We start from the raw sequence: 27,090 nt of genomic DNA on the forward strand, positions 1-27,090 counted from the left end.
GGTATTTTTTGACAATATTCACTCATCATGACAGTAAAATAGGGCATTCTAAGTCAATATACTACAGTATTTCCTCTCTCAATCAGTGGAAAATATGGTTAACACCCGGTCATGCATGGAAAAAAAAATACCGTCTTGTACCGTGAAACCGGTATAATTTTGAAAAATACCGTGATATAAATTTTTGGTCATACCGCCCAGCACTAGGTGTAACGGTACGCGTATCGTGTACCAATCGGTTCACGGGCAAATTCCAAATGGAAGTGATCATCCCTATCACTCCAAAGTCCCCACTCCAAGCGGATAGGGATGATCACTTCCATTTGGAATTTGCCTGTGAACCGTTCGGTACACGATACGCGTACCATTACACCCCTAATTTCTAGACAATTGCGAGCAAACAGATATTGCTGTTAGCCGGTTAGACAGAGACCTACAAGCTGCACGGAGCGAACACAACACACACAACTAAATATGTATTTTGCATGATACAGTACAGAGTCCATGACAGCAACAGTTTTTAAAAGAATTACTCCACTTTCAGAATAAAAATTTCCTGATAATTTACTCACCCCCCATGTCATCCAAGAGGTTCATGTCTCTCTTTCTTCAGTCGCAAAGAATTTAAGGTTTTTGAGGAAAACATTCCAGTATTTTTCTCATGTTACTCCCCTACCAAACTGTGATGCCCTGTCCGGCCGGAGCGACGAGACAAAAACGTTAAAGCCCATTATAAATGAAGCATTTGTTGCATCCAGTGGGGACATAATTACGGATTATAATGACTTATACTGCCTTTTTACACATTGCATCGTGCTGCGTAAACATAAAAGCCTGTCTGCATTTGTGATCGGAGAAATGACAAACAACAAGCGCTACTCTACTCTGCTCAAAACTCGCGTTTCATTCGTCAGTGGCAAATTCTTTATATATAAAAAATGTACTTACAGTCTGTGAGTCAGAACAGCCGGCATTGTAGTCTACTCTACCAGGATCAGGAAATAGTCATAAAGTCATAAAATGTGCTGCACACATCTGAATATTTGGGTTGAACTGTTCTGGAACAGTGTTGTAAATACAACTTAACCACTGATTTCTAGTGGTTTACATAAGATAATATGCTGTAGTAGTTTCGCTTTCACAACGAAATTGCCTCGCCTTGAATCACCTGCGATTTTGAACGCGATTGTGGGTAGCTTGTCAGTGATCTACGGCTCTGTGTAGTAAATGCCACTCCATCTGAAAGCACATGCTGGAGATTTACTACTAATCACCAGAAGCGGCTTTACTGACGAGATTCGCAGGATCTCCTTATTCCTTATTTGGAACAGCGCTAGTTCTTTTTCACGTTTTTAAAAACATGAATACATCAACTTAAATAAATCAAGCACGTCCCATTTTGCAAAAGTCACGTTGCATGATTTTTCTGATTTGCACGTGAAATTGGGCTTTTATGGAGGAGCTAAAGTCACCGTTGGAAAGAGAGCGGAATGGGGCGCAATAATCGTTTTATCTTGATTATTGTATTTTCATAATCGTTGACGGCAGAAATCGAAACTGTATTACAATTAATTGCACAGCCCTAGCCGATTTGTCATTTTGGGTGAACTATCCCTTTAACATCATTGTCAGAAAAGGGGTTTTGTGTTGGAGGGTAATGTTATGTAAAATATGGACTATAGCTTTCTGTGAAAGTGTGATTTTAAATATCATTAACTTAAGAAAGGAAGAAATAATTCCAAAGGCAAAAATATCTGCTTTATATATTTACTGTTATCATTGTTTTGAAATGGTGCTATTGATAGTTTTCACGTGACGTCACATCCTTATAGGACCACCCACCTGGAGGGCAAAACAAAGCTTTGCTCCACTGACCGACAGTTATTTTTACGCAGATTGCATTAAGTAGTAATGTAGTAAAACGCAGATATTAAAGGGTTAGTTCACCCAAAAATGAAAATTTGCCCACAAATTACTAGGGATGGGTACCGAAACCCGGTATTTAATCGGTCCCGGGGCTAAATTATGAAAGACCGGAGTATCGATAAGCTCTGACGTTAACGGTTCTGCTATCGGTACTGGGAAAAATTAATAAAACACACATACATTTATTATTGCTATATATACATTATCTTGCAAATTCTATCTCACCAGAGTCGCCAGCTGTTTTTTCAAACATTTGTCTATGATGCATTTTTGCTATTCGCAATTCAGAAGCGAGATCACGCCCACGCGGAGGATCTTCAGCACGCGCAACATGAAAGCCCTGTTTAATTATGATAGAAGAGAGAACTAAACATTCAAACATCTGCTTACACTTTAGGCCTGTGGCGGTTTTATTAAATATTTTTTTATTTCGATAAAAAAATCTCCAAAACGGACAAACAAATTACACTTTGAGCTTCGGGCGCATGTCCAATCGATCAAATACACACAGAAATATGTCAAAATGGCCAGCTTGGAGAGTATTTACTTAAACACAGTTTATGTCTTAAGTGGAGGAGAACAGTTGGGCAGAAAATCCATATATATATATATATATATATAAAACAAAAAGTACCGAGAAGAATACCGTTAAAGTACCGAATCGATAAGTAGTATCGGTAAGAGTAGTAATACCGTTAAAAACTTAACGATACCCATCCCTACATGGGACACCCTATGGCAGGGATCCTGCGAAATTCAGTAAACACCTCATTGTCTCAATTTCTGCCTTTAGAACACCAGTTGGACTATACCAATTCACCGTTCTACCCTTTGGTCTGCACGGGGCACCTGCCTATCAAAGTCTGCTGCATCACAATGATGTATATTTTGTACAGGCAAGCAGATGAACCCAGAATATAAACACAATGTGCAAAGTTTCACATTAAATGGTTTCCCATAGAAAACCACTATAAGGAAAACTGAACCATTAAGCGGATTGGGAAAACACTGAACCATTAAGCGGATTGCGTTCATATTCCGGGCGGCTTCATCTGCTTGCCTATATAAACTATGCATCATTAATATGGTTATTACTGCATTTGATCTTTTAATATTACTGTTTTAAATATATTAAGGCACTAAGTGTTTTTACAACGTTTTGTCGCACTGTTTAATGATTGAAATATTACTGCGGGTGCTTAATATGGATTGCAAATGGCCAAAACTTGCATTTGTTCACATACCTTTGTTTTATTCTTTTGAGAGGTGATCTAAATATTTGTGGCTGACAAACAGATGGAAAATTGACAGGCTTGTGCTGCAGTTCTATGGATGTTTTGCCCTCCAAGTCTTCGAGCCGGTCATGTGACTGAAAGCTATGAATTACTAGAAAGAAGTAGGTGTAGGCGCCTTCAGCTTTCACTGGAGTTCCTTCACACTGACTGAAAGGGTCTCTGAGTGATCAGCTCAGGAGCGCTGATATGGAGCCATACTGCCCCCCTGTGGCTACAATATAACTGCATTTGCTCTGCCTAACCATAATGACAGACTGATTGAAGTTGTAGGCATAGTAAAGCAAACAAACTAATTGTTATGAGTGTTTTGGAGGCATTTTGATTTTAATAGCCCACATATACTGCTGCACTGAAATATTTATAATTGTGTTAGTTGTATAATTTTTGGAATAAACAATAAACCATGGCTTGACCATTCGAATTCTGTAACAACTAGGCCTATACAAACGGTTTTTAATTTTATGATTTGGTTGCCACTTAACCTTTGATGAGACCTTGCAAACCATTTTTTTCATACAGGAGTTTGTGTCAACACTGTACACTGTGACATTCAGACTGTATTAAAATGCACCTCTCGTAGCTTGAGAACATGAAAAAACTGAGATGTGATGCGATAGCCAGCTGACGCATATGAATATATAAAAACAGCCAAAGTTGATTTATAATATTAAGCAAGAATTCATAGATTACTGATGTGTGTGATTTTTAATGTGTGATTTTAATGGGGGTTTTTTTCTCCCCATTTTGTTTGTGTATGTTTTTAGGTTTATGAGACAAAAGTACCCGCTATTGCCCTGCGTGTATGAAGACAAAGCCCTTGATAAGTTGAAGTGGACCAGAAGATGTTAAAGAAATGATAGCTGCACCGGAATTACAAACAGAGTTTCATTACGCTCAGTGAGTGCACAGACACACAGGAGTAATAAATACGGATTGTGTGTATGCATGCGTTCACACGTTCACCTTCACTCTGATAACATTGATCTGTTTGTGTGAACAGGGACACTGACACCCGATTCTCATCAGACACTGATTTCGATGATCCTGATGGGAGGAATGTCTTTGCTGGGAAAGGGAAGGTATGAGTGGACTCTGACATTTTTGATTATCAGAAAGCCTTTACAAGATTCCACAAGGTTCCTTTAAATGGCCCTTTACCCCTTTTCCATGGAAATGGTTCTGGAGCTAATAATTGGCCAGGGCTCGTGAACCTTTCATGACTTAAGATTGTGACTTAAAGGAATAGTTCACTTAAAAATGAAAATTTGCTGAAAATTTACTCACCCTCAGGCCATCCCAGATGTAGATGAGTTTGTTTCTTCGTGTGAAAATAATTGGAGAAATTTAGCTTTACATCACTTGCTCACCAATGGATCCTCTGCAGTGAATGGGTGCCGTCAGAATGAGAGTCCAAACAGCTGATAAAAACATCACAGTAATCCATGTGACACTTTGTTTTTAATGCATCAAGATGTTTTTAACATGTTTTTGAGCAAGTAATATGATGCTAAATTTCTCCAAATCAGTTCAAGTGAAGAAACAAATCCATCCATATATTGAATGGCCTAAGGTGAGTACTTTGTTGACAAATTTTCATTTTTGGATGAAAAAAGTTTATTACAGTGTGTTTATAAAACAATTTTAAGATATATTAATTTTATTTATCATCTTTGTAGAAGCTGCTTGTGATCGATATTATTTAAATAAATATTTAATTCAGTAACAATTATTTGTTACTGATTCGCACATGATGTTTGGCTGTTCTACAATCGCTGAATGTAGCCATTTTTAACTTGTGGAGAGTTTGATCCAGTTCGTCAGTGTTGACCTGTGTTGTCACTCTGCTTCAGGCGAAGAAAGGAAAGAAGGGCCCTGGAGAGAAGGGGAAAGGAGCGGGGAAAGGGCCTGGACGCATGAACGGTCACCACCAGGAAAACGGCATGGAAAATGTCATGCTTTTTGAAGTGGTCAGGCTGGGAAAGAGTGCCATGCAGGTCAGTGAGCATATTACCGGCTTTTACACTGCCCTCTGTCTCGCTCTGGCATTCACATCTTAAATTCCCTCATGTGGGTTTGTGGCTTCTGGAAGGATTTGAGTGTTGGCAGGAGAATATGCAGACTGATGTACCGCTGTGTAGTTGAGCAGATTTTGACCTTTGTGAGATTTCTGCTCTCCTCTTTTGCAGTCGGTCGTTGATGACTGGATTGAGTCCTACAAACACGACAGAGACGTCGCACTTCTTGACTTGATCAATTTCTTCATCCAGTGCTCTGGCTGCAAAGGTTTGAATGTCATTTCTCATGTGATCTGATTTGCGCTCGTAGAGAATAAATGCTGTATGACAGACATAATCATGATAGTTACAGGGATAGTTTAAAATTAAAAGTATTTCATTGTTTATTCATAACTATATCATTCCAGTCTGCATAATTTTTTTTTGTGGAACAATAAAGAAGATATTCTGAAGAATGTTTGCACTGCTGCCTTTCATATAATGAAAGTGAATGGGGACTAGGGTTATCAAGCTCCAAAAAGACTTAAAACAATGATAAAAGTGGTTCTCATGTTATATTCAGTCCATATGATGGCTTTGTGTGAGGAGCAGACCAAAATGTAAGCCCAGGTCATTACTCTTTAAAAATCTGGCCTTGAAAAGCTTGTTTGAATGTTATGGTAGACGTGAACTCTACATAACTGCAGCACACGCTTATAATAAACAATTTTATCGTCTTGGATTCTAATATAGTTATTGTAGATATCATAGTTGTCATAATAGTTACCGTTCTTGTTGTGAGACTGGGCCTGAAGTTGCATTATATGGAAAAAAATAATTGCTTTCTGCTAAATAATTCTGTGTTCTATGAAAGAAAGAAATAATGACCGAATTTTAATTTCTGGCTAAAGTGTTCTTTTAGCAGTGCATTTTCATCTTAAAAAAAAAAAAAAAGCTACACATAAATGAATCGGCTGGTGCAACATAAACTTGGTACACTTTTAAGTCCTGAGCTAATTATAAACACATCAGTTTTGTTTCTTAATGGTATTACTTTTTCAAACATACCAAACTTTTAAAGTCTTATTTTGAGTGTTATTTTTGCAGGTGGTGTCACTGGTGAGATGTTCCACAACATGCAAAACTCTGAGATCATCAGGAAGATGACAGAAGAGTTTGATGAGGTAAATTCACGCTTCAACCTTGAACATGATTTTCGAGAACATGTTTCATCACCCACTAGAGTGTTCTTTTAATTATTTTATGCTCACACTAACCAGTGAGAGTTGATGTTATTGCAGGACAGCGGTGATTACCCACTCACCATGGCCGGGCCGCAGTGGAAGAAGTTCAAGTCTAGTTTCTGCGAGTTTATTGGCGTGTTGGTGCGGCAGTGTCAGTACAGCATCATCTATGACGAGTACATGATGGACACGGTCATCTCACTGCTCACCGGACTCTCTGATTCTCAAGTCCGAGCCTTCAGACACACCAGCACACTGGCAGGTCAGTATCTCTTCTGCTTTGTAAATCTGAACTTTGTTTTGATTAGTCCAAATAAAGCGTTATGTTTTTTTCCCCATAGCTATGAAACTGATGACGGCCCTCGTGAATGTAGCTCTGAACCTCAGCATTAACATGGACAACACTCAGCGGCAGTACGAAGCAGAGAGGAACAAGATAATTGGCAAGAGGGCCAACGACAGACTAGAGCTCCTGCTTCAGAAACGCAAGGAGGTGAGTGTTATCCGAGACAGAGATGCGGCATAGGTCTGAATAAATTCTGCATGTTGGCATTGTCTTAGAGCAACCATGAAAGCTGAAAGGGGAAGAGTGAATAAATAAAGCCTTCAGAGGAACAGGGGATTCATTGCGCCCTTCCCTGTGGAGAATCTCTTCCCTTTGCGTGATTCTGCCAGGTCACTGCAGCGTTTGCTGCTTTCCTTCCAAACACCTACGCCTCTGTTGGCCAACAGCCACAAAAACGCACGACCAACCAAACACTCAGCACATTTCATCTGTGCTATTTCCCCCTACTTTAAAGCTGAGTAAACATGGATAAAGTCATTTAAAAAAGATCCTATTCTAATGAGAAGTCTGTGTTATTGTGGGCTCTCGGGTCAACCGCAGCGCTCTCGCACTGTCAGTGCCCGTGGGGTTAGAGCTCGCCTGAATTGCTGTGAGTACGAAAGCTGTGTTTAACTGGCGCTGTAAATTAACTGGGTTATGTAATGACAGGCCCTGCTGTTATGCCATCTGCGTGTGTGAGTGTGAGGTTTTATTGATGTCTTGATAGTATTGAGTTAAACCACGTGGACACACACAGAAGTTGAGTTGTAATATAGTTAGCTTAGAGGAATATGACCGCATCTGTGGCATGCTCTTGAGTTATCTGTGCAGGAAAACACTTATAGGTGAAATCATTGGAGCAAACATACAGCTCTCACCCCGTAGATCAAAAACTGTTTTTGTTTGTTTTTACAAACTGGGGTATGAATTGGTTTCTGTATAGTAGCAGATTGTGTCCTACAACACTGGTTGTAAACCTGTCTGACTCCAACAATGCAATATTCAAATACCCCCTCCCTATGCAGGATAGTAGGTTTCTTCAGTATATCAGCTTTAATGAGAGAAACATTTTTTTAATTTACAGCAATTAGGAGTGTCCATAGATGATAACACACCTCTCCAGATAAAAAAAAAAGTGTTCTAAAGTAACATTAATAATTATTGCAGTTAATTCATTTTATTTGATTTCTAATTGAAATTAAAATAATTACAATTCAATTTTTTTTTCCAGCTCTAAAAATAACACTTTCAAAAACTTGGACTACCTCATGTCCAGGTTTTCTGTGGAAACCTTGGTTCATAAAAAAATGTTTATTAGGGGGTGAATTAAGAAATATCCCTATGATCTTTTGTTGTTTTGTTTTATATTAATGCAAGAGGGTTTGAGGTTCTAAACATTGACACCATTTCTGAAAGGATCACACCAAAGATGGCTATCATGTTGCACTGTGATCAGATTATGGTCACATATGGCCATACAGTAAGCATAGAAACCACTAAATGAATCACATATTTGTGAGCCCTTGACCTGAAAAAAGAGAGCTGTTATTGCAAATTATAGAAACTGATAATAAATAGAAACTAGAAAGGAAATCAAGAGGCAGAAGTGAGCAGAATCTCAAATATAAGAAATACTTTTGATTTTTAGACACAAACTCTTGACTAGTAATGCAGCTTACCATCATGTGCTGCCTAAAGCAATGATTATAATGAACTGTTGTTTTCTTTACAGTTGCAAGAAAATCAAGATGAGATTGAAAACATGATGAATGCCATTTTCAAGGGTGTCTTTGTTCACCGATATCGGTATGCACACTCATAAACGTTGATTTTCTACCAGCACAAGCTCTCATCACAAATTACTACTTCAGTGATTACTCAATAATACTCTGAAATGTTCCTGTGGGTGTCTGTGGGCTTAAGTGCTTCTGTTATTCCTCCTCAGTGATGCAATAGCAGAGATCCGGGCGATCTGCATCGAGGAGATTGGCGTGTGGATGAAAATGTACAGTGATGCATTTCTTAACGACAGCTATCTTAAGTACGTGGGCTGGACCATGCACGACAAGGTGAGGATTCAATCGTTTTTCTCTCCCGTTTCTTTAATCCCTAAATATAGTGTCAGATGGAGTTAGTCACGACACAATCCTGGAGTTGGAAGGAAATGTAACTCTCTTCCTCTCTCCCTCTCAGCAAGGTGAGGTGCGTCTGAAGTGTCTCACGGCTCTGCAGGGGCTGTACTATAACCGCGAGCTCAATGCCAGGCTGGAGCTCTTCACAAGCCGCTTCAAGGTGAGAGAACCATCTGGGGAAGCTTCTCATCCAATACAGAGCAAACGATGAAATTAGTCATCAGAATACTCCTCTGTGAAATTAAGAGTGTAATTGAATGGGTTAGTGTATTTTTATGTATCTTTTCAATATTTTAAAATAAAATGGATTGTTTGTTTGTCTTCATCAGGACCGCATTGTGTCCATGACGCTGGACAAGGAGTACGACGTTGCAGTGCAAGCAATAAAACTGCTCACACTGGTGTTACAGTATGTATAAAACAGACACTTACTGCTATAGCAGTTTCTTGCATCATACCAAAATGTATTATATTTTATTTGAGTTATATGTTGGTGAATTGAATTGAATATGAGTTAGAAAGACCACAGAATATTGAGTACCACAAAATATTGTCAAGACAACACATCAAGTTTTTTGTTTTTGAAAGAAATTAATACTTTTTTCCAGCAAGGAAGGACACATTAAACTGATCAAAATGATAGTTAAGACATTTATAATGTTACTAAACTTTACTAAAAAATACTGAACTTTCTGTTCATCAAAGAATCCTGAACAAATGTATCAGTTTTCAAGCAAATATTTGTTTGTTGTTGTTTTTTAACATAGATAATAATAGGAAATGTTTCTTGAGTAGAGAGCATATTAATCAATAAATAAATTTTGGAATAATTCATATTTTTAGTATCCTTCAGTGCATATTAGAAGGATCATGTGACACTGAAGAATGAAATTTCAGCTTTGCCATCACAGGATTAAATTACATTTTACGAACATTTTAACCATTTTAAATTGTGGTAGTATTTTTGTTTGTTTGTTTTTTGTTTTGTTGTGTAGTAATATTCCATAGTACTTTTTTCTTTACTGTATTTTTTATCAAATAAGTGAAGACTTTGTGAGCATAAAATACTTTTTTTTTTTTTTTTCATCCCAACCCAAAACTATGGAACGGTAGAGTAGTATAATTCACAATTTTAATGAGTCACTTAAAAAGATTAATGAACCCATGAGATATTTGATTCAGTCAGATTGTTCGTTAAATTATCTCACTGAATCTTTGATAAACTACAAGTCTTTACTGTTCACTTCAAATTAAATAAGTGTACCTGTAGTACTAGCTGTGATAATCAGCATGACAGGATGCTCATATGTTGTTGTTTGTTATTACAGTAGCAGTGATGAGGTTCTGACTGCAGAAGACTGTGAGAGTGTTTACCATCTAGTGTATTCAGCCCACCGACCCGTCGCAGTGGCAGCAGGAGAGTTCCTCTTTAAGAAGTGAGTTTCACTCACCGTCACTCACTCATTCATGTCCCATGAAGCTTCAACCTACCGAAAGTCATAAAACAAAACTATTCACTGCATCTAGACTGAGTGGAGACATGAATGAATAGACATGGTGATTAGACAACAATAGTTTGAGGTAAACTGAATAGCTTTACGTTTTCATCTTTGTTCGCAGACTGTTCAGTCATCGAGACCCTGAAGATGACAGCATGCCCAAGAGACGAGGCAGACAGAGTATGAATGCCAACCTCATCAAAACCACTGTCTTTTTCTTCCTGGAGAGTGAGGTGAGCTAACATCAACAATATCATTGCGAATCAAGTGTCAGTAAATAAAAGCAGTGCTGTTTGTATGATGCAAGTTGAAGGGTGCAGTTTCTGTGCAACTAATGTCACCAAACAGAATTGCAAAAAATGTTGATTTTCAAACCGTTTTCTCAAATGCCTTCTGCATACATTGTGCACCGTGGTGTTTCAGTTTTCTTCCATTGTAGATAAATGAGGGAAAATACAATTCAATATTGAAGCATGGTAGTCTTGAAAGTTTCTATTTTGAATCTTATATAATTATATTCTAATTTTATTTTTAGTTTTCTGTTTGAATATATCTTGAAACGTAATTTATTCCTGTGATGCAAAGCTGAATTTTCAGCAGCCATTACTCAGTGTCACATGACCCTTCAGAAATTATTCTAATGCATTGAAGGATAATTTTTATTATAATTCTAAGATGCTATAAGGTGTTATGTTTTGATCCTCAGCTTCACGAGCATGCAGCTTACCTAGTGGACAGCATGTGGGACAGTGCAGCAGAGATCCTGAAGGACTGGGAGTGCATGATCAGCCTACTACTGGATGAGCCATTGCCTGGAGAGGAAGGTCTGACCCAGTGACACAGCACCAGAACATACAGGGTTGACTTTTACCTGCTAAAGGAAGTGAGAGATAAATTACCTTTGTATGTGTTTTCCAGCTCTGACGGACAGACAGGAGACGGCTCTGATAGAGATCATGCTGTGTACCATCCGTCAGGCTGCAGAGTGCCATCCTCCTGTGGGCAGAGGCACAGGCAAGAGGGTAAGACTTGATGCCACATGCATCGGCCAGACCTTGAAGACGGATCCCTGCTCTCACACGTTACCTCTTACATGCTGTTCTCAATTCTCACTTGATCTTGTTTCAAGGTTCTGACAGCGAAGGAGAAGAAGACTCAGCTTGATGACCGGACGAGAATGACGGAGCTCTTCGCTATAGCATTGCCAGCTTTACTTGCAAAGGTTAAAGCCTATTGAAATCAAAGGCAACATGAAATGGTATTTACAGAGCATTGAAACTGATAAATATATATATTTTTTTTCTTTCTTGCAGTACTCTGTGGATGCAGAGAAAGTGACAAATCTGCTGCAGCTGCCCCAGTTTTTTGATCTGGAGATCTATACCACAGGGCGTTTGGAAAAGGTCTGAACCGCATATCGTTTAAACAGAATAAATGCGCTGAATGAACACCCGATTATTCACAATAGGCTGATTGTGCAGCATATAAATTAAAGCCGGTTTTCTCTCTCATAGCACCTGGATTCATTGTTAAGACAAATCCGAGAGATTGTGGAGAAGCACACGGACACAGATGTGCTCGAGGCTTGCTCTAAAACCTACCATGCCCTGTGCAACGAGGAGTTCACTATCTTTAACCGAGTGGATATTGCCCGTAGCCAGCTCTTGGATGAGCAAGTGGATAAATTTAACAGGCTACTGGAGGACTTCCTGCAGGAGGTGAGGACAGCGGGCGGCTCAGGGTGGAGCGTCTGGAGCACTTTGATGTTGCTCTGTGTTTGCATAGGAACAGCAGTTTGGCAAGAGTATCTATGTATATGCTTCCACTGTTACACTGTGTGTCTGTTTTTCTGGAGGTTTCTCTGTACGGATGAATCCGACTAGTGCACTATCTCTAACTTAACTACTACACTAGTAGATATATTTAAGTCCTTATTGTTCAGAGCTACCTTAAGACAGGCCTGTAGACTACTCTGACTAGTCAGTTATGGAAGTAGTAAATAAAATGCATCCATAGTACTCAATTCCAACTGTTTCTTTCTGAATGCTGCCGCAATGTATCAGAAGCTTGGAAAGTTTCAGTTGTCTATATATAACCTGTTTCCTCCACAGGGTGAAGACCCAGATGAAGATGATGCTTATCAAGTTCTTTCCACACTGAAGAGGATCACAGCTTTCCACAAGTAAGGCTTCCCGTCTCATCTCTCTGATTATTATGAAGTGTTTCTCTCTAACAGATTATCACTTTAGGTAATTTCTTACTTTTTTAACACTTCCTTTTTCTGTTTAGTGCTCATGACCTTTCCAAATGGGACCTCTTCACCAGCAACTACAAGTTACTGAACACTGGTATTGAAAACGGAGACATGCCTGAGCAGGTATTCATGTGCATATGAAGAATTATTGAGGTAGTGCCTGACAGCGCCACACTTTAATGACATTTTTAATGACTTTTTCTCTTAATTAAAACTTTATAGACAACTATTTTGAATCTATCTTTCAATATTGTGGATTGTTTTTCCTCTTAATTTTGACTTAATATCTCTCACAATTGTAACATTTTGTCTTTATATCTCACAATTAAGGCTTCACTTTTCACCGTTCATTTGTTATAGTTGCAGTTTCACAGTTCTTGTAATTGTGACCATTTTATATAATTGTGGCTAATTTTTGTGATTCACTTGTTTTCTCACAGTTAGAACTATATTTCTCGGAATTGCAACTTGGCAATCTCACAGTGTGATTTTGTTTCTTACTCTTTACTCTAAGGCAAAAACAGGCTTGCATAGAAATAAAACCTCACAATCAACTGAAACTTTGCTTTTGCCTCATGATTGTTGGGTAATGTTACTGCCTCTCTGGATGTTTCAGATTGTCATTCACGCACTGCAGTGCACACATTACGTCATTCTTTGGAGCTTAGCCAAGGTCTCTGAGGGCACTTCTAAAAAGGTAGCTCCCATTCATATGATTTGTATGCATGCATCCTTTCCCCTTATTTGCTGTGGTTTGTTGGATGTCAACAATGCATTTGGTCTCTGTAGGAGGACATGTTGACTCTGAGGAAGCAGATGAGGGCGTTTTGTCTAATGTGCCAGCGTTACCTAACCAGCGTCAACACTGCCGTCAAAGAGCAGGTCTGTATCAAAGGTCACAACGAGTCATTATGCTACAAACAGCCTGTACCTGACTGTATGTTCTCCCTCAGGCCTTCACCATCCTCTGTGACCTGCTGCTGATCTTCAGCCATCAGATCATCTCAGGGGGGAGGGAAGCTCTCGAGCCCCTAGTATACACACCCGAGGCGTCCCTGCAGTCCGAGCTTCTCAATTTCATCCTGGACCACATCTTCATTGACCAGGATGAAGACAGCAACAGCACAGGTCTATCACAGCTAATGGCATAATGACTTTCAGTTAGAGCTAACAGGCTTTGCTGAATGGATTTAGCGCCCCTGGCTGTTTAATGTTGAATGCTAACACTAAGACAACACAAAGGAAATTGGCTTTAGAAGCGTTTAATTGATTTAGAGATTAGAGATTCTAGCAACACTTAATCCTGTTGTGCACTGAGCTTTAGCTGACGTAGACTGACTAGTTTAAAGGGAGAGTTGTTGGACAAATCAACTTGCGATTGCTTCATTTGTTGTCAAGAAGCAGTGTTTAAAAAGTGACCACTAGAGGGAGGCAGTTTTCCTTCTAGTGCATGAGCAGTATTTAAATGTCTGTTCTCCTTTATTTTCGAACAGATGGGCAGCAGGATGATGAAGCCGGAAAAATCGAAGCTTTGCACAAGAGGCGAAACCTGCTGGCCGCATACTGCAAACTCATTATCTACAATGTAGTTGAGATGAACACTGGGGCAGATATTTTCAAGCAATACATGAGGGTGAGTCTGTTCATTCTTTGAATATGCATTTTCAGATCATTAGTTTTCTCTATCGCTCACTTAAACGCAAGTTTTTCTGTTTCCTGTCCAGTATTACAATGACTACGGTGACATCATCAAGGAAACTATGAGCAAGACGAGACAGATCGACAAAATCCAGTGTGCAAAGACACTCATTCTGAGTTTACAGCAGGTTAGTGACTATACGTTTTCATATCTGCCATCAAAACGGGTTTTACTCGCAGGTTTCTGACTTGTCTTTCTCCCTCTGTTGAGTGCAGCTGTTCAATGATATGCTGTCAGATATGGGACTCAGCTTTGACCGCTCATCCTCAGCTTTCTGCGGCATTAAAGAACTCGCTCGACGCTTCTCTCTGACTTTTGGTCTGGATCAGCTCAAAACCAGAGAGGCCATTGCCATGTTACACAAGTAAGCTCCCATTCAGTTCCTCTTGGAGGAAAAACCAATTGTGTGTGGAGTTACACCCCATGTTGCTTTCTCTTTAAAGGGATGGTATCGAGTTTGCCTTCAAAGAGCCCAATCCTCAGGGGGAGGGACATCCTCCTCTCAACCTGGCTTTTCTTGACATTCTCAGCGAGTTCTCATCCAAACTCATGCGTCAGGACAAACGGACTGTGTAAGCAAACGTTTATTGATCTCAGCATGTGTATTTATAGTTGTGTAACGATCATTCATTAGCTGTTGGATCTAATGTTGGTCCTTTCTCTCTTTTCCCAAAGGCACATGTATTTGGAGCGCTTCATGACATTTCAGATGGCCCTGCAGAGAGAAGACTGCTGGCTGCCGCTCATCTCTTACAGGAACTCACTGCAGGCAGGGGGTGATGATGACACAATGTCTGTGGTCAGTGGCATCAGTAGCCGAGGCTCCTCCGTCAGAAGTAAAAAAGCTAAGCCTGCCACTGGCAAGAGGAAATTACCAGAAGGTAAAACAATTTGAATTCAAGAAACCAGACAAGTAATGTATTAAATGTGACCGAATAACTTTAATTAATAGATTGTGCACTATAACGCTAAACATTTTTTAAGGACATAAATCATGTTAGTTTTCATTCATTTTGTCGGCATAGAATGAAAATGTTGTAAATGCATGCTACAGAACTTATTGTGAACAAACCATTTATGTGTATATTTTTTTTTACCCGGCAATGTTTGTTTTATAACTTGATGTTCCAGTGACAGCGTTGGGCTTCTCTCTGGTGACATATGGAGGACTTCTCTTTAGTCCTCTTAAAGGGATAGTTCACCCAAAATTGAAAATTCTGTCATTTATTCCCCCTCAAGATGTTTCAAACATGTCTGACTTGCTTTTGTCTGCTGAACACAAAGATATTTTAAAGAATGCTGGTCCCCATTGCCATACTGATAGTATGAACGAACAATACTCCCCAAAATCAATGGGGACCAGGAACTTCCTAATTTCCTGATAGAATTTTTATTTTTGGGTGAACTATCGCTTTAAACCCACCCTGCAAATGTAGGTGCCACATAAGAAAAATCCAATCAACAGCCTATGCACAGAACCTTGCCTTACTTTTTTCTTTTTCTATAATCTATTACACTCAAATGTACATCACAATATGGAAGAAACTATCAGCCACTATTTCCATTTTATCGCGACTTTAGCGATTGTCCTGCTGTCTGTGTGCAGAGGAGAGCAGCAGCAGCAGTGAAGTATGGATGAGCCGTGAGCAGAGCATGCAGACGCCCGTCATGATGCCTTCACCCCACCTCACCTCCACCGTCATGAGAGAGCCCAAACGCCTGTGTCCTGAGGAGAGCTACATGGGGGTGTACACCATGACCCCCGATCAGCAGCAGCAGCACGCACACCCTCAGACTCCTCAGCCACAGCACCACCAAACAGCCATAGACTACAAGTAAGAGCGTTGATGCTCAATTTTAATGAGTTTCTCGTGTTTGTGGCACTTTCAGATGTTGTACAGCTAATTTCAGCCATGAAATGTTCATGCATGTCTGCTGCTTAGTGTAGTCTGGGACTGAAGGGATATAGTGAGGTGTGATGTTATTGTTTTACAGCACACAAGTCACTTGGATGTTAGCACAGAGACAGCAGCAAGAGGAAGTGGCCAGACAGCAGCAGGAGAGAGCTATGAACTACGCCAAATTAAGGAGCAACCTTCAGCATGCTATGTAAGGAAACTTTACACTGCGTTTCATGTTCGGTGGGTAGATGCAGTTTGAATGCACACAAAAACAAGTTTTTTACAAATATGGTGCCATTGGTCTTCCGATGCTTGCAGTCGTCGAGGAACAGGCCTTATGGAGGATGATGAGGAGCCCATTGTGGAAGATGTGATGATGTCATCAGAAGGCCGAATTGAGGATCTCAATGAAGGCATGGACTTTGACACCATGGATATTGTGAATGCATCTTTTTTAACTTAAAGACAACTTTGTTATGTATAGCCCTTTTGTAATAGTGAGTAATCTGGTGTAAAGTAGTAATTTATAAGCAGGTTTTTGCTCATCATAGTGAGTATTGATATATTTTATTCTTCTTATCTAATATGTGAAATGGAGGAAAACCTCCAGTTCTTTATATCTAGTATTTAGTTTCCTTTTATTTCACCCTTAAAACTCATGACATACAACATGAAACCTAAATCAAAACACTCTGAGCACCCCGATTTATTACTGCCTTTGGTGCATTTTTTATGTTTTGGTGCAATTTCAGTGACACCATCAGTGATTGGTGTATGTTAATTACCTCAACCATTCAGTGGCCCTGTTGCTGTCTTTGCACCAACAGAACTGTTTTCATGTGCCAACTGCTCTAGTAAATCAGGCGCGTAGAATCCCAGTCGGTCCGTGGAGATGCACAGAAAGGACTGCAATTCTTCCGCTGAGTCACGTGGCTTATCCAAAGATCAGATCTGCTCGCTTGTCCCTCTAAAATCTAAGATCAAGCAAAGAAGAGGAAATCTCTCCAGTAGTGCCATTGTGTTGTCTCTAATAAAACAAAACTTAGTGTAGTATGTCTGGTGGAGATTTTCTTCTCCCTGATTAGAGCTATGTAGACATCTACATTTAAATAAAGTTCTATATAAATATATAAATTGGTGCTGATTTTATAATTGTGCTTTTTTTTTTCTCTTATTTTTAAAGCTCCAACTTAGAGTTAAAAGGTTTTGAAATGTATAAGAACATGTCTAAACATGAAAGTGTGTAGCCATGCAGCAAGTCAAGTTTTGAGATTTTATTTTTATTTTGTGTGTGTATTGTTTTGAATCTTTTTTTTTTATTTTTTTTTTTGGGGGGGGTCAGTCTTAAGAGCTTTTTAGGTTTCACCTTTTTCCTAATTGTAAATTAGTTTGGTTGCAAATCATGGACAGAACGGTTTCATTCAGCTCTAGTTTGTTTTTCCCTGATATGAAATATTCAAAGTGTAACAATAACATCCCGTGAGATCCTTTAATGTTACAGCATTGCATTCGGCAGCTCTATGAAGCTTGATTAATACATTAACTTATATTGCAGACATATGCGTTTTGTCTGGGGTATACTTTTTAATCATTCCATGCCTTGGCCTTAAAACATCCTTGTTTTAAAAATGAAAAGAAGGTGGTAGTCAAGCATAAATCTTCCATGTTGAGGTACATTGAAAACTTTTTGCATCAGAAAAGGAACAGTGCATTTCTATAATGGCATGAGTGTAATTATTTAAAAGAAGGTGTGCAGACAGATTTTAAATTTATGAAAGTAAATGCCCTTCGGCTTAAATTGTCTTCTGTTCCTCACCACTACATTAATTAAACTGCTGAATAGATTGTGTGATCTGGTAATAAGCTTATGCTAATGCCATTTGTCTTTATGATTTTGATCTCTAGGAATAGACTTTTGTGTAAATGAAAGAGTATATTACCGTTCAAAAGTTTGGGGCATGTATGTTTTTTAATGTTTTTGAAAGAAGACTGTTATGGTCATCAAGTCTGCATAGATTTGGTCAAAAATACAGTAAAAGCAGTAATATTGTGCAATTTAAAATAACTGTTTTCTGTTTTGATATATTTCAAAATGTATTTTATTAGTGTGATGCAAAGCATCATTACTCCAGTCATCAGTGTCACAAGATCCTACAGAAATAGTTTTAATATGCTGATTTGCTGCTCAAGAAACATTTATTATAAACACTGAAAACAATTGTGCTGCTAAATATTTTTTTGGAAACCAAACTTTTCAGCATCTACTATATTTTAAATAAAAAATAATCCAGTTTGAAACGGAATCTTTACTGTAACTTGTGATCTTTTTAATGCATCATAGCTGAATAATGGTTAATAAAGAATGAATTTCTTTCAAAACAAAAATCTTACTGACCCCAGCTTTTGAATTTTCTGTCTATGCATATTTATATGTAATGTGATTTGTCACATTTTGTAAATAACTAAGACTTCTTTTAAGCACATCTCATCCTTACCGTCTGCGCTTTCGTATCTTGCAGCCCCCATCGAAGAATCGACGAGAGCGATCGGAACTGAAGCCCGACTTTTTCGACCCTGCCTCCATCATGGATGAGTCTGTAAGAAGCACTCATTTCCTGGGTTATGATGCTTTTCAGCGGTAACTCGTTCACTCCGACACTAAGGACGTGAAAAAGAGATCACCACTAGATGGCACTAGCAGGAGTGATTTCAGATAGTTTGAATTGCCCTTGTGCAAAAAGACAGAGAGGGGAGAGAGCATCTCACTATAATAAATACTAATCAGACCCATCTGGACTGATGATTGAATGAAACGTTTGTTTGGTAAGTCTAAACACTGAACTGAATTTGAACATTTTCTCTTGTAGGTCCTGGGAGTGCCCATGTTTTAAGATTATAATTGGAGGCATGTGAAGAGAAGAGACGTTTTGTGTGAATTCACATTGATTCTCTAAAGAGAATTCAATTCAATGGAGTGATTGGCATCCAAATCAGCTCGTACCATTGACACTTACTAAAACGCAGAAAGGATAAAGGAGCAATTCAAAGTCTTTGCAATCGTTGTGTGGGCTTTCCCTGATCGTGCAAAACAGTGACGGTAGATACTGAATACCATGGAATCTTGGACCGTCCTAGCCATACATGAGTTTATGATAAAAAAAAAATATATATATAGCTGAATAGATTGTGTAAATATACATGCATTTAAACGTAAAGCTTAATTTTCTAGTGCTTTTTTTCCTGTTAATGTTTAAAAACAGATTATCACTCTTCCCTGTTCAGAGATATAAACTCACACATAACCGTTTCCCTGTCCTCTGCCATCCACTGTAATGTTTCTGATTTGAAGTTTTTTTTTCGAATAAAAGTAAACAAATCTTTCTTGTGTGTTTGTCTGATTTTACACGATTCATTTATGCAGATGCTTTTACTCAAAGTCGCAAGCAAATATACTGTTACTAATTTATTCTAAGTGTTTTTAAAAACTTGAAATCTAAAATTAGCTGCAGTGGTTAAACGAGACACTTTCCTATTATGAAGAAAATTGATTAATTGCATATATGAATATTTCAAATAGTTATTACTATTGTTAATGCAATAGTAATAGAGTGTAGCATACTGACTACTAATACACTGCTTAAAACTAATTGGTCAGAATGTGTAGTTTTACTAGTTCACTAGCTAATAAAAAAAACTTGTAATCCTTCAAAAATGTGTAAGTGTTCAATAATTCAATGTTGTATATAAAAAGTTATTTATATTTTAACTTTATATTATGCATTTATATTATTTTACGAACAAATCTAAACATAAAAATATATTTTCTACTGAGATTTGATGTAGTGACACACTTTTTGCACTGTGATTACGTAATGACGTCATCACGCAATGACATCACAATGTCATTTAGCAACTTTTAGCAACAAATCGACCTTCCTTTAGCAACTTCCCCTGAAAATTAGTTGGCAACAGTGTATCAGGCTCTTTTAAGAGCAGCGTTAGATTATGGTTGCCTAGCATATATGTCAGCATCAGAATCAAACCTTAAAAAACTTGATGTGGAACAGGCACAGGCACTTCGGATTTGTACTAGAGCGTTTAAGTCATCACCAGTATCTGCATTACAAGTTGAGACAGGAGAGATGCCTTTACGTATTAGGAGGATCAAGATCATGCTGGCGTATTGGATAAATCTACAAGGGCATAGCGGAGTACATCCCACAAAGGCCATCTTACAAGATTGTTCAGAACATAGTAAAAGTAATTATTACAGTTTCGGATGGATAGGAAATGCAAAAGCACAAAACGCAAGCCTCAGCCAGCTCCAAGTAAGCCCCATTGTGGCACTATCAACTGTGCCACCTTGGAAATTCAAAAAGCCATCTGTAGATATAAGCCTTCAACAAATGTTAAAAGAAAAATCTAAAATAATGCCACTGATTAAGTTGGTTTGCCAACCGCCAATAAAATTAAAAGAAGAAGAAGAAGCGTCTGCGCTATATTGGGCGGGCTTACTAGTTCAAAATTTCAGCGGCTGTGCAGCACTTGTTGACGTTCGAGCATATTGAAGTTTTAACACTTAAGTTGAACAAATTTCACATTTTGTATAGGTTTTTCCACAGTGTTTGAGTTTTCGACCTCTTTTGTCGGCCATGTCTTTCTCAAGAGCTCCATTAAAGAGATTTAACGAGCATGCCGGTAAGTTTCTCGTCTCCTCTCTATTAAGTTATGCGATGTTAACGTTAACTGAATCTGAGAGTAACTGTTATGTGCTTTAAACAGTTGAATTAAAATAACAGATAATTAAAGTGATATTAATGTAGTTATCTGCTTAGTTCTCACTGTCTAAACCCATTTCATAAAGCTCAACTTTATAATTTCATACAGTTATTAAACGGCTGTTTTCTTGCAGCTGCGATGGGTCAATTCTCTGCCAAAGTTGATCAAATACACAAACGTAATTGCACGCTGTGCAGTCATTTTCATAAAATCACAATCAAAAATCACATAATGAAGACTGATGCTGCTCATGTATTTCACACAGCTGAGAGGACACGTTAAGACATGTCAGCTGTCTCCCAGATATTGAGAGGTTCATATTAATAGCCTTTATTTATTGATGCTTGATATTTTTTTTCGTATCTTTAGGTTGTGCTCCTCCACCTGGTACATATGAGGTGAAGTCTGGTGATGTGAAAGGAACTGCATCATTTCATAAAGCAGAGCGCTTCAGATCAGCTCCAAAAAGTGAGAGCAGATTGTGTTTAACTGGCATTTGAGTTTACATTTTCATCTGTTGGTTGTAAATGAGAAGCTCTACCTTTCAATAATATCTACTTTCTTTTGAAAATGCTGATCAGCAGCGGTACCCCTGCCATCCCCCTCAAAAGAAGTGCCCATGTCTCCTGTACGGAGGACCATGTCTGTTGATGGTTTGGTAAGAGATGTACATGTAATTATTTGCTTGTGGTTCGACCATACCTGAAATATTAGTTAATTAAAAGATATACACAAAATTGAGTAAAGTATAAGAACACTTATTAAAACAGCTCTATTCTAACATTTACTTAACTTCATGCTGTGCCAAACCTGTACAAACAAAATTATTTTTAATTGTGTTTCAACTCTTTTTGTCCCTATAATGAAAGTCTAGAGCATAATGCACCCTCTTGACATTCGTTTTATGGACAGAAATATTAAGACATGTCTCAAAATATCATCTTTTGTGTTCCACAGAAGAAAATAGGTCCATACGACATGTGGTTGAGTAAATTAGAACATTTTTGGCTGAACTTTCCCTTTTTAAAATTACTCCTTGTTATACTGGTTAAATATTGTTCCAGGGTGTGTCTTACTGCTAGACTAATTATTTTGTACAGTGTAAAGGAGTGGACTTGGTGAATCTTAAAGGGTTAGTTCACCCAAAAATTTAAATTAGCCCATAAATTACTCACCCTGAAGTCATCCTAGATGTATATGACGTTCTTCTTTCAGACGAATCCAGTCGGAGTTATATTAAAAATTGTCTTTGATCTTTCAAGCTCTATCGTTGTACTCAGCGGGAGTTGCAGTGCTTCGGTTCAAATGACGTGAAATAAAAAGCACCCTTCCACAAAAAAAAAAAAGTGTCTCACATGGCTCCGGGGGGTGAACAAAGGCCTCCTGTAGCGAATCGATGCGTTTTTGTAAGAAAAATATCCATATTCAAAACGTAATAATAACTTGAATCTAGCTTGCGCCAGCAGTTGTACACGGAAGCAGCTCCGGGCGGATGAAGTATGAGGTCAGCGTTGCGCATGCGCCGGTGCGTCTCGTGAAAACCAACGTTTGTTTACAGGATCAAAAGAAGCAAAGTTTCCTTACTTTAGCAAAGGAAAACAAGTCTCCTCTTGGCTTATATCGAAATCCTCCGACATTCTTCTTTACAAATCCTTGTTTTGTACTTCTAATTAGTGACCGTTGTTTTGTTTCGATCTCTCCGCGTGCGTCACTTCTGAGCGGCACATGCGCAACGCAGTCTCCTCTTGGCTTATATCGAAATCCTCCGACATTCTTCTTTACAAATCCTCGTTTTGTACTTCTAATTAGTGTCCGTTGTTTTGTTTCGATCTCTCCGCTGCCTTATACGTAATTCCCCCGGAACTGCTTCCGTTTAAAACAGTGAGCGTAAGCTAGATTCAAGTGATTATTACGTTTTGAATATGGATATTTTTCTTACAAATATAGGGGTAATTTCTTAAATATATAATTTTATTATAGAATTATATTATGTGACCAGTATTGCAGGTTAATGCAGGACTGGTTGGTTATTTTTCCAAGTTCTAACCCCTACATTATCCCTTACCCATTTCAAAACATAACAAGTGTTAGAGGTTTTATTTAATAGCCATGTGTTTTAAGACCTTTCAGATATCTAATAAAATGTTAATTTGGGTGAACACGTAGGCTCTCTTCACTTTTTCAGAATTATCAAAGTGTCTAAAAAACTCATTGACTATTTGTCAGTATTACTATTTGTCGGTCTGGTGTATTGGCCAATCATGCTATTTTACTTTTTTCTTTTCTTGTTGTTTTTTCCTTACATAGGCTGATGCATTAAGTTCCAAACAGGACAAAAATGGTTTCACACTTCAGAGGAAACATCAGAGACTACTAGAGAAAGAGGTAGATTTCAAAATGTCTTCAACATTTCCTTGATGGCCATTTGTTGCTTTGAGGCCTGATCGATTTCTATGGTCTCTTGTCCTCACCTTGACTGTCACTGCTAATGCTGGAGTATAGATCCGTTCTTTGGTGCAGCAGAGAGGAGAGCAGGACCGCAGGCTGCTGACCCTGGAGGAAGAGCTGAAGAAGTTGGAGTCTAAATTGCTTGTGGCTGTCAGAGAGAAGACCGGCCTCGCTGCCAGTGTGGCTTCTCTTGAGAGGCAGCTCGCGGAGTTAAAGAAAGCTAATGAGTTCCTGAAGACCAAGGTGACTAGTCTTTTTGTAGCAGTGTGTTTTCCAGTCTGTTTCTTAAGTAAAAGGCTTCACATAAACAAGTTTACTGAGGAATGTCTTGGCACTTTGATTTTCTCAGGTCTCTGCAGATATCACCAAGAAGAAGATCAATGCTCTTTCCATGGAGCTCATTGAGGCCAAAAATAAACTCGATGCCAAAGACAAGGTCCGTTATCTCAGTCGTTTTATACATGGAGAAGAGTTTGTGTAGCTTCAAGTTGCTCAGTGTAATTTTGGATTTGTGAACAGGAACTGAGCTTTCTTCAGATCAGCACAGAGGGGAAAGTAAAGGTCTTGGAAACAGACCTGGAGACTGCCAGAGCAACTTTTAGAGTTCTTCAGGAAAGGAACAAAGATCTTGGTAAGTTACCTTGAGAAACTATATGCTTGATATTGTATATTTTTGGATCGGTTCCATGTTCCAAAATCGATCTGATAAGTCTCCAGTGTCTCTATGCTCAAGTCAGACCATGTTCACAACAAAATATAATACTTGCTGAAAACTGCACAGAATATACTGCAAAAAATAAAGTGAAACTGAATTTTACACAGTAAGTGTTTCCAACAGTATTGTCTAATTTAGTGAGTGGAGTCTAGTTATCTTGGAAATACCAGTAGTTACAGTATATTGCATTTTCAGTCCAATTGTATGTAAAACGGTTAACTTTTAAAGAGTTAACCTAGTTGAATTTTAGTGAATTGTTTAATTCAGGCAGCTTAACAAATGATTCAGTATTCCCGGAAGATCCTGTGGAATTTCAGAGTTCTTTTTCTGATGTTAGATCGTATCAATGACAAAAATGCTAGTTTCTTCCGACAAGCCAGGAATATTGGATCCAGTCTCATTACCAGATCACTTCAGAAAGTTTAAAATTTGTCTGATACCCAAAAGGTTTAAGTCTTTGTCTGAAAAATCTTTATCAGTCAAGAGGTTGACAAGTGTAGGAGCAGGATATGAAGTTAATGCTGTTTAAAGTGTTTTATTAATGAATTTATTCATTAATTCTATTCAGAAAAGACATTTCATTAATCAAGACATGTTACAAAAGATTTCTATTTAAAATAAATACTGTTCTTTTGAACTTTCTATATATTAATCAAAAAATACTTACATGTATCATGCTTTCCACAAAAATATGAAGCATCACAACTGTGTTTCTGAACAGCAAGTCAGCACTGAAAATTCAGCTTTGCATCACAGGAATAAATTACATTTTAAAATGTATCAAGGTATTTTAAATTGTAGTAATATTTCACAATATTGCTTTTTACTCTTTTTGATCAAATAAATGCATCCTTGGTAAGATTTCTTTTGAACAGATCTGAACAAAAGCGTGTTTATATATTATTTTTTGTTTGTTTGTTTAGAAGTAAAATTGTGTAGGCATGTTGAAACCAAAGAGACATTTGACAGTTCAGACTTTGAGTCGCGTGGTTTAGAAACCATTTATGTATTTGTTTGAATGACATATGAAGAATTTGCTCACAAATTGGATGGCATTAGTGACTGAGCTAACATTTTTTTCTTATTACTATGTTGTTTTTCAGAAGCCCTTCATCAGGAGACAAGAGTCCAAAATGAGCAGCTCGAGAATGAAATGGATAAATTGCACAGTAAGTTTGCATACTAAGATTTGTTTGTTTTATGGTATCATCTGAGTTGGCTACATCTCTCTTTCATTTCCGTCTTCTTCAAATGAAGACATAATCCAGGAGCTGAGGGAGGAAATCAAAGCCCTGCAGAGTTACTTGGACTCAGCAAATGACGAGATTCAGGTATTGGTTTTGGTCAACAGAATTTTACTCTCCTAAGCCAGATGACATTTACTCACCGCTTAGGTTGAATCATCAGACTTTGAAGTGCTGCTTGGTTTGAGATAAGCTGTCTGTCTCACTCTCCAATGTCAAAGGATTTGCGGATTAAGCTCCAGGACAAATCCACCGTGGAGCGCCGGTTCTCTGATGCTCAAGAGAACCTCAGGTTAGAACTGTATGTGTTTTCATGTTGTTGTTGTTATTGTGTCAGTCCTCACATCCTCATCCAGCTCTATACGGGTTGTGCAGTGACGTGGAGAAAAAGTTGGAGAAATGTACCAGTGAGCTGCAGGACTGTCAGGAGTTGCTGAAAGTAAAGGAAGAGGAACTGCAGGACTCCCAGAAGGCTCTAGAAGAGAATGAGAGAGAGGTGGAACAGCATGTGCAGGATCTCCAGGCCTCGCAGACCTCACTAAAAGAGCTGGAGGAGCAGATGCAGCAGGGAGCTCAGGATCTCGAGGAGTCCCGGAGCACGGTACAGCAGCAGGAGCAGGAGCTGGCCCGCGTGAAGGAGATCTTGAGGAGAACGGAGGAAGAGCTGGATCAGCGTGTGGCACTCATGGGAGAGCGATGCTTGGTGCTGGAGGATGAAAGAGGTGAATAAGATTTGGCTTTAAAATGCAGCATGAAGTATTTTTAAGATGCACTTTTATGAATAAGCACATATTGTGAGTTTTATTTGATTGTCTGTGTGTGATTGTGTGCAGCCAGGACACAGGAGGAGGGTCTGCGACGGGTGCAAGAGTTGAAGGCAGAGATCAGCTCATTGGAGGAGAGTAGGAAGACTGAGAAAGAAGCATACAAAAAACTGGAGGAGGAACATGATGCACTGACCAAACAACTGGAAGAGAAAAAGGTGAACTTATTCATTTTCACAGCAAACAAGTAAATTGAATGGGCCTGTTTGATGAACATTTTTGTTATTTATAAAAAATAATTCATAGTAAAAAATACATATTTGGCTTAAACAATAAGTGATCACAATTATATGTCTGACAGTTAGTCGTCAGCACAGAAGTATTAAGGGGGTCATATGATGCGATTTCAAGTTTTCCTTTCTCTTTGGAGTGTTACAAGCTGATTCTGCATAGATAAGATCCCTGAAGTTGCAAAGACTAAAGTCTCAAAACCAAAGAGATATCAAAGTTAAGACTCTGCCACGCTCCCCTAAAACGGCTCGTTCTAACACGCCCCCACATATCTACCTCACTATGTGGCAATATTAGCATAATGCGGCCCAAATGTGCACGTAAAGAAAGAAGGCGTGGTTTCAGTAACGGCAGTTAGTGTTGATGCAGCCATGTCAAGGAGACACTAGAGTGAGAGAGTGAGAGAGTGAGAGAGAGAGAGAATCACAGTGGAGTCAGTCACATGTGTACTACACACATACCAGCTTCACTGTGTCTGTCACATGACTCTGTTCCCCTTTCGGGCTCTGTCTTTACATTTATTTTGAAAGATGAAGCTCGCGATTATGGTAAGGGGCATTACATTTCCGACGAGTGCTTG

General features: G+C 38.6%; 2 protein-coding genes across 4 annotated transcripts in view; both read left to right on the forward strand.

Moving 5' to 3' along the window:
* The window catches only part of LOC107666594 (cohesin subunit SA-2-like), a 25,737-nt gene extending 6,304 nt beyond the window's left edge, over positions 1-19,433 (forward strand). The window contains exons 2-34 of one of the 2 annotated variants that reach the window (XM_016457999.1): positions 3,986-4,118; positions 4,222-4,300; positions 5,072-5,215; positions 5,408-5,504; positions 6,323-6,399; positions 6,517-6,721; positions 6,801-6,952; positions 8,517-8,590; positions 8,730-8,853; positions 8,978-9,076; positions 9,246-9,325; positions 10,245-10,352; positions 10,537-10,648; positions 11,122-11,239; positions 11,334-11,437; positions 11,545-11,637; positions 11,729-11,818; positions 11,930-12,133; positions 12,527-12,597; positions 12,705-12,792; positions 13,286-13,366; positions 13,459-13,551; positions 13,623-13,797; positions 14,163-14,302; positions 14,394-14,495; positions 14,584-14,732; positions 14,812-14,940; positions 15,044-15,249; positions 15,975-16,203; positions 16,364-16,477; positions 16,588-16,709; positions 18,780-18,866; positions 19,137-19,433. In XM_016457999.1, the coding sequence (XP_016313485.1) occupies positions 4,075-4,118; positions 4,222-4,300; positions 5,072-5,215; positions 5,408-5,504; positions 6,323-6,399; positions 6,517-6,721; positions 6,801-6,952; positions 8,517-8,590; positions 8,730-8,853; positions 8,978-9,076; positions 9,246-9,325; positions 10,245-10,352; positions 10,537-10,648; positions 11,122-11,239; positions 11,334-11,437; positions 11,545-11,637; positions 11,729-11,818; positions 11,930-12,133; positions 12,527-12,597; positions 12,705-12,792; positions 13,286-13,366; positions 13,459-13,551; positions 13,623-13,797; positions 14,163-14,302; positions 14,394-14,495; positions 14,584-14,732; positions 14,812-14,940; positions 15,044-15,249; positions 15,975-16,203; positions 16,364-16,477; positions 16,588-16,709; positions 18,780-18,862 (3,786 nt within the window). In that variant the 5' untranslated portion in view covers positions 3,986-4,074 and the 3' untranslated portion in view covers positions 18,863-18,866; positions 19,137-19,433. Of the gene's footprint in view, positions 1-3,985; positions 4,119-4,221; positions 4,301-5,071; positions 5,216-5,407; positions 5,505-6,322; positions 6,400-6,516; positions 6,722-6,800; positions 6,953-8,516; positions 8,591-8,729; positions 8,854-8,977; positions 9,077-9,245; positions 9,326-10,244; positions 10,353-10,536; positions 10,649-11,121; positions 11,240-11,333; positions 11,438-11,544; positions 11,638-11,728; positions 11,819-11,929; positions 12,134-12,526; positions 12,598-12,704; positions 12,793-13,285; positions 13,367-13,458; positions 13,552-13,622; positions 13,798-14,162; positions 14,303-14,393; positions 14,496-14,583; positions 14,733-14,811; positions 14,941-15,043; positions 15,250-15,974; positions 16,204-16,363; positions 16,478-16,587; positions 16,715-18,779 lie in introns of both variants that reach the window. The other variant, XM_016458000.1, reaches the window with a different exon arrangement.
* Positions 19,434-20,795: 1,362 nt separating this feature from the next.
* Positions 20,796-27,090, forward strand: part of LOC107666600 (hyaluronan mediated motility receptor-like) — a 15,675-nt gene continuing 9,380 nt past the window's right edge. The window contains exons 1-12 of one of the 2 annotated variants that reach the window (XM_016458007.1): positions 20,796-20,967; positions 21,418-21,516; positions 21,630-21,706; positions 23,356-23,433; positions 23,551-23,739; positions 23,846-23,932; positions 24,016-24,127; positions 25,315-25,380; positions 25,469-25,542; positions 25,677-25,747; positions 25,831-26,177; positions 26,289-26,437. In XM_016458007.1, the coding sequence (XP_016313493.1) occupies positions 20,922-20,967; positions 21,418-21,516; positions 21,630-21,706; positions 23,356-23,433; positions 23,551-23,739; positions 23,846-23,932; positions 24,016-24,127; positions 25,315-25,380; positions 25,469-25,542; positions 25,677-25,747; positions 25,831-26,177; positions 26,289-26,437 (1,395 nt within the window). In that variant the 5' untranslated portion in view covers positions 20,796-20,921. The remainder of the gene's footprint in view (positions 20,968-21,417; positions 21,517-21,629; positions 21,707-23,355; positions 23,434-23,550; positions 23,740-23,845; positions 23,933-24,015; positions 24,128-25,314; positions 25,381-25,468; positions 25,543-25,676; positions 25,748-25,830; positions 26,178-26,288; positions 26,438-27,090) is intronic. The other variant, XM_016458008.1, reaches the window with a different exon arrangement.

The sequence above is a fragment of the Sinocyclocheilus anshuiensis genome, unplaced genomic scaffold, assembly GCF_001515605.1.
Source record: "Sinocyclocheilus anshuiensis isolate Anshui unplaced genomic scaffold, SAMN03320099.WGS_v1.1 scaffold1293, whole genome shotgun sequence".
In the NCBI taxonomy this organism is placed as follows: domain Eukaryota; kingdom Metazoa; phylum Chordata; class Actinopteri; order Cypriniformes; family Cyprinidae; genus Sinocyclocheilus; species Sinocyclocheilus anshuiensis.